Below are 7,263 nucleotides of genomic sequence, written 5' to 3' on the forward strand. Positions count from 1 at the left end.
GGATCCAGGGGTACTCACTGAGCATAACAGGTGCTATGAATATTTGCTTTGTTCCACATGCTTTGGCAAAAATGCAGCCTGTATTTCTTCCCTCCCAGAACTTGCTTATTTTTAACAGCTGGCCACAGGTTTTGCAGGAGGCAACATGTAGCAAGAAGGGGAGCAGGAGGCAAATCATCCCTCTAGCTTTCTCACAAATGAGACCACAAAATGACATGGCTATACACAGTACAATAAAGCCCCAGTGTTTAATGAGCATGAGGCTTCTTTTAACTTGTTTGGAAGCTCACCTGTGCTGTTAGTACAGGACAAGCTCTTACACAGTGCGGCCAGTGGTGAGAAATTGCTGCAACTTGTGGCATGTGCACCTTTGCCTCATGGAAAAAGCTCCTAAGAAGGATTTCAGGGGAGATAAACAAAAACACACACACAGACACCCCTCCTCTGCTGCCCTAGCACAATGGGGTACATGGCTTAGGGTGGAGCGGTACCCTGCATGGAAGACTAATGGAAACCAGAGGTCCAGAGCAGCTTCTGGGCCAGAAGGTCCTCAGAGGAGGAGGCCCCACTGCACCTCATAGAGGAATATGCTGAGAGAAAGGCAGGAAGCAGATCCAGGTTGTGGAGTTTCTGACTGTCAAGATACACCTTTATTCCTTTTCCAGCTGAGCTGCTGTCCCTGTCCTGGGGTTGCTCACGTAACAAGACATCATTCTGCAGTAGCTGTGATTGCCAGGAACTTGCAGGCATGGTTTAGTCTAAACTATTTGCCAGGCTTGTGGGGTACGGACACCCCCCCACACACACACTCAATGGGGCTACAGGATGGGTTCAGGAGAGAAAAAAGGGCAGAAAGGGATGACTAGAAACCACACAATACAAAAGAGATGTGACCAGGAAATGCAAGTTTGGTGTGATGAACTCTGAGCAGAGGCATGAAAAACTTTGGATTTTCATCAAGCAAAGCAGAGGAACAGTGTATAAACAGCATACAGGGTAGGATGAGGGCACGAAATAAAGGAGTGAGTATGTGTGGGTGCCTGCACACATGGAAGAGTATAAGAAAATGCATAGGGAAGCAGCAAGAGGGAACAGGGAGCTGGGAATATTCCAGAGATGATGCATTCTGAGAGCTGCTTCCAGCAAAGTGAGATCTCCATGAACTAGAAAATTATAACGTTGTAAGATAAAGCAGTCCCTTTAGCTCAGAATACCTGTTTGTATCGCAGCCTGAATGATCTACCATAACGTTGTGCAAGTCAGCCCAATAATTTGTATCACTGGGTACTTTTTTTTTTTCTTTTCAGTGAAATATCAGGCCTTAACTAAAACTAAAGTTCAGACTACTTTGGTGAATGGAGCTTTCTAGATTCCCTTGCAGCACTAATGTAAAAGACCATAAATACAAGTGAACTATAGGAATAATATGGCCTAGAATTGCCTTTAATTACATGTACCTAATTTTAAATCACTGGCTATCCAGGTACTTCTTCATGCTTCTCCTCAGTATTACTGATTACTTTTCTTTATCAAAATTTGTTCAGCACAAGGATGACCAAAATAATAAGCAGATTTGTGCCTCTTCCCCCTCCTTCAACATGATATTTTGAAATATAGCTGAATGAGAGATGAAGGCAGAGCCTTGGTTCATGGTTTCTGAATCTGGACATTCAGCTCACCATACACATGTCTCAAAGCATCACAATTCAGGCTTGCAATCAGCTTTCGTAACCCTGGTCGTGTTGGGATGCATTTTAATTCCCAGATCAAGGTAGAGTTCACTGGGATTTGCCTGTAGGAAAAAAGGAAAGTGACAATATTGTGATCAGTCAGACGACGATCTAAACCTCAGTTGCAACTGGAGAAACTGAAGATGGACAGTGTAACACGTCTCAAATTTTTTATGTTTCACTCATTCTCACAAGCATCCTACAAATTCCTTCCATCTTCTGTTCATTACAGAACTGACTCCTTGGGACCTTTCCTAGCCTTTCCTCCAGGCTAATTTAAAATTTCCAAAATGAATCAGTTTTCCTCTGCCTTCTGTCACTTCCTCTCAGAATCACTTTCAGAATGATCTTCTTTATAGCTAACACATTTTTTCTACTTTATAATTTCATTTTACCTGTTTATTAAAAGCCTATAGCCTGTTGCCGATTCCTTAAATGGTTAAATAAGTCATTGTTATGAAGTGTCCAGGGCATTCCCTTGCAAACCTGATGCAGTGTTGATGAGATGCTGAGCCCCTCTGCCAGCTCCTACCCTGAACCACTCTGCCATGGTTGTAACATCAGCAGATCTCCCACTGGCCACTGCATATGACTTCTTCATGTCAGGAAAAATAAGTCAAAGTGTTCTTGGGAGTCCTGCTGTTAGCAGGTACTCTTTCATACTATGCATGACTTTTGTTAACTTATCCTATAAAGCAACTGTATTCCGTGCTGCTTATGATTTCCATTTTTTTCTGCAATTAGGATGCATAGAGAGCCTAGAGTATTGGGTTTCTGTGTTTTCTCAGTGCTTTCACTATGTTCTGTGAGTAGATTTTGAAGGCTGATATTGATTGACTGATTATGTTTGAGGGATGTCAGGATATGGCTGCTCTATGAGAACCAATGGAGAAGGTAGCATAGTGGGGAGCTATTTACAAAAAGGAATGCTCTTTTCCACAGCACTAAGTAAAAGGATTATGAACTGAGCCAGTGTTGTCATCTCACATGGCTATTGTGCAAACAGCCGAATAAAGAGTAAAGTAAGCCTAAACTTTAGTCACTGTTTCAAATTCTTATCTGGCAGAATTTGGGTCTCAGATGCCATGTCCTATGCCAGGGTGAGGACAGAAATGACTACCCAAACTTAGCACAAGTTGCCACAAGATAAGAGACTTTAATTAGCTCTAAATGAGGTAGCCTGTGATCCTCTCACCTGAGTATTCGTTTTAGTGCAAGTCTGCCCTTGCTAAAATGAGAGGTATTCTAGCTCCTTAGAGGTTAGCTTAGGTATCTCTACGTGGCACTGCATTGTATTTTGCATACACAGTCATAGGTATCCTGGGCATGCACCCAGTTTTAGAAAAGGAAAAGCAGAAGATCATGTTTTTGATGTAAGCATGTGCAGACTGCTACCAGCAAGTGTCTTCCCTCTTTTTATCTTTGTTCTTAATGAGAGATATTCTGTTCCCCTCAGCTGGCCTGCCTGCTCCACCAAATGTCCACTAAAACAGTAACATGATAAAATAATGACTTCATTTGCTGCACAAGGTTAAATACCTTTTTAAAATTAGAGTTTATGTGAATGATCAGCATGGGATTATCTTTATGGAAAGTGAAGAAGACATTATACAAGTCTGCTGTGCAGCAAGGTTCTGTCTACTTTCTTGAGCACTTGGGGGCCAGATTCTCTAAGGATGAAGGTTTCCAGACAGCATCTTCACAGTGCCCCAGTGAGAAAGGGTAGCACCACCATCTCTGATTGATAGTGCAGTCATCTCTGCATATATATACACACACATAAATATATATTTATACATTTATATATATGTGAGTGTATGCATGTGCAGGAAGATGACAGTTGTGCTGGGAAATCAAACCAACCTTTTCCTGTTTATCTACTGTCCTACTTCTAAAACAACTTGCTTGCCTCTACAAATGCTAATTCTAGCTGAGCTTTGACATGTAGAAACACCTGAAGTGAGTTACCTACTAGGATGAATGCATGCTTGGCTAAATGACTTGTAACACTATCCATCACTGCCTGGTTAATTCTAATTTGTCATGTAAAGACTATGCTCCATGTAGGAATTGCTGCTGCCAAAGGCTTTTCCATAAGTCATGCTCCTCATCTGTCTGAGGCTAATAGCTAAATATTAATATCAGTATCAATATCAATATACATCTATTCTTTATGAATGGCCAATACTGAAGTCCCCAAGTCACTTCATTCCCAGAATAATGTTGTATCAGCTGGATCACACGTATCTGTTTTGTGGAGCCACTCAAGCAATACAGAAAAGCTACCTTAAAAATACAGAGAGGTCAAAAGTCTCATTGACATAGAGAACTGCAAAAGCCACAGCCTATATGTGACAGTCCTTGATGGACAGGGAAGCAGTGGAAGGGTGGAAAAAGCCTAGAATAGGTTTAACTCTCTTTGCAAATGGAGTAAAGCCACCCTAATCTCATTTTTCTGGGAAAGAATTCAGTGATGAATGGTTCTGCATAATATGCTGAGCCATCACCACACCGGATCCATTTATCACTCTGAAAGCATGGAGCCAAATGTGATTATTATTTAAATAAACTACAACTGCCCCTGCTCTGTCCTCTGTGTGTACAACCTGCAGCATTCATTCATTTCAGAGAAGTTAAATCTTAAAATGACTAAGCCGATTTGTTTCCATTTAAAATGATGCCAAGGGCACTACTGAAAAGGGGAAAACATGGTGACTTGAAGGAAAATGACGTCTGTTCTGTGATTCATTTTTCTCCCTAAGTCCTGTTCCTTTGATGCACCTGACAACTTCTGCATCCTTGAAGGCAAGAGCTGACCACGGCAGCTTTTGGCTCGAGAAGGATGCAGAACAGCAGGGGAGGCTGGCACAGCTGGGCAGCAATGAGGGCTATTGCTGCAACTTGTGTAACTCGCATGGACCGTGCTGAGTCATGTTCAGCAGCGCCTGTGACACACCACGTGCATAAACCAAGCACGATATGACACCCTTTCACAGTCCTTTTTCTATCCAGCTCCACTCTGGAGACTGCTTTTCATCTTTTTATCCCTGGCCCAGGTGCAGTCAGGCTCAGACCTCTCATACTGGTTGCAGATAATGCTGACAATTTATGCAGCTGCTGAAGCACGAGCAATTTTTCTAGCTCCTTTTGCACACACCTGGGGCCCCTCAGCTCAGGTAGTGATAGATAACATCACTTTGGCTGCCCAAGATGAAGCAATGGCTGCAAAACTTTCCAAGGATTCCAGTTACATATCCTGGAACTGGATAGCGCTGAGCTTATAACCCTGAACTCAAATGGAAAGAGGGTTTAGGAAACAACTCGCTTAGTGTACGGGCACCACTGTGTCAGTGTGAGGTGCAACTCTGAGTATAACGAAGGTGGCTGAAGGACTTTCCCTTTCCTCAGGCTGCTCCCTACATGCCTCTGTGCCAGGGCAGCCCAGCACAGTGGTGCTACTGGGGGAGCTGTGTGCTTGCACACCCGCTGCAGTCATCCTGGCAGGATCTGCTGCATCCAACACACGTTTCCTGCCCTGACATAAGCTTGCAGAGATCATCTGAGGTACCTGAATGTCTTGTATAATCATGATTAACATGAGTGGAGAAAAGCCCTTTTTGAAAAACAGCACAGGACTTGATTTGCACATACTGAGCAAGTGGCAGTAAACACTTCAATGTGGAGGATAAATCTGTCTTTCTTTCTGTGATAGCAACTCATAGGTGCTATTGTCAAGTGCTAAAAATAATGCAATATAGTTAAAAAGTAAATCCAGGCTGCATTAGCAACTACCCACAAGCACTACCCCTTCCTCCGACACTGGTACCCAACAGATGAAAAGCTCTCTCGGTCTCTCTGCACAGTCTCTCCGGACAGCCTGACTTCTTCTGACTATTAAGACCTATAGCTCCCCTGTGTAATGAATTTTAAAGTAAGGAGCGAGTGTCTGAATTGAATTACTCAGCACTGCATTAGTTAAACATCTCTTGTGAGCTTCCTGCTGCGAGCAAGCAGGAGATGAACTCCCAGCTAGTTGTGTTTTTTCCCTACCTGAACTCCTTTTTCATCGTCCTCAGCACGCCGGGTCCCTCGAGGCGGAGTGTGACATTCTCCAGGGTTTGTTTCAGAGGATTGGTGAATTTCACAGTCACAGACATTTCTTTACCAGCTACCATCTCACCTTGGGTCTGCAAGACAAGAAAAGGACAAAGCTCCACAAGCTGATAATAATAAAATGCCCTACGGTGAAATCTGTAGGGTTAAATACACAGTACTTGCAAGGAAGGAGAGGACAGGGAATGGAGCACACAGCAAAACAGCATGAGGCAGAGAAAGCCTAGTCAAAAGAAAATTGTTGGCTGAACCCATAGGGACCACTGCAGATTTTTCTACCCTTTGCTATTTTTCCTCAAGCCACATGGCAGTTCAAGAGGCCAGCCCTCATTTCCATAGAAAAACCAGAAATCTGCATGCACAGTCCTGCAGCTGAGTGTCTGAGGACGAACCCAGCTGAGAGGGGACTCTCTCCCAGATTATTCCCCCCTCCTCAGGCTCCCCACCAGCACAGAACTGCATGGCCTGCTCAGGATGCAAGCTCCAGAAGCAAAGGACAGGTCTTGTTACCCTAAATTAGAAACACCAGGTCACGTTGCTTGTACCCCCCAGAAGCGTTGTGCTCATCTTCCTCCTGCCTTGCAACCATTTCCCATGTTTTGAAGGATCTCTACCCTTGCACGTGGGCTCTAGTAGACCTGAGAGACAGTTGTCCTCCAAACCACTTACATAGCAAAAAAGCTTACATTTTGCACTGGAAAATATTAAACTGTGAGACTAATAAACAGTGATTGCATTGACTTCCATGTGTATTACAGGACACAGCCGAAGGGATCCATCTGTCCCTTCACTTCAATGCTGGTACCTCAGCTGCATGGAAAACACCGCCAAATTAATATGCTTTTAAACAAAAACTGCATGCATGGGGATTTTGTGGTGGGTTTTTTTTACCTCTAGAAACACAACATTTCTCACAAAATATAAAAGACTCAGGCAAGGGTTTTCAAGAAGATCCCAGCATGTCCATGGAGTACTTTAAAGGGCATTGAGAAAGGTAACTAAGAAAAAAAAAGGATCTTGTCAATAAATTTGAAGTGCTATGCTGAGGTGTGCAGTCCTACTGCAAATTTTTAAGGAGTACAACAGTTGCAAAAAGCTGGAAAGACTCTGGTCTAAGGGTTCATTCTGCACCCAATACTGATATATTGACTGGAGTAAAGAATGAGATACTCCCAGGTAACCTCTCAACAGTATTTGGCCAGCTGAATTTGCAAAAAGACATCAGTGGCATTTTTGAGAGCCCTAGCCCAATTAGAGTTTGTGTGTGCTCCTTATTTCAACTGCGCATCTAAGATCACTTTTACACGGAGGTATTAAAAATCATCCTGAACACGCGCAACTGAAACCATGATCTGTATATGAAGAGCTTATTTCTGTAACCTGGTCTCAAGATAAATTAAAATGAGGTGTAATTCCCTAC

General features: G+C 43.2%; 1 protein-coding gene across 1 annotated transcript in view; it reads right to left on the minus strand.

Moving 5' to 3' along the window:
- Positions 1–1,647: 1,647 nt before the first annotated feature.
- The window catches only part of F13A1 (coagulation factor XIII, A1 polypeptide), a gene marked incomplete at its 5' end in the record, with an annotated part of 21,492 nt that continues 15,876 nt past the window's right edge, over positions 1,648–7,263 (minus strand). Inside the window, 2 exons of the mRNA XM_010181002.1 lie at positions 1,648–1,792; positions 5,781–5,917. Coding sequence (XP_010179304.1) covers positions 1,648–1,792; positions 5,781–5,917 — 282 coding nt within the window. The remainder of the gene's footprint in view (positions 1,793–5,780; positions 5,918–7,263) is intronic.

Source organism: Mesitornis unicolor, unplaced genomic scaffold (genome assembly GCF_000695765.1).
Source record: "Mesitornis unicolor isolate BGI_N332 unplaced genomic scaffold, ASM69576v1 scaffold17283, whole genome shotgun sequence".
In the NCBI taxonomy this organism is placed as follows: domain Eukaryota; kingdom Metazoa; phylum Chordata; class Aves; order Mesitornithiformes; family Mesitornithidae; genus Mesitornis; species Mesitornis unicolor.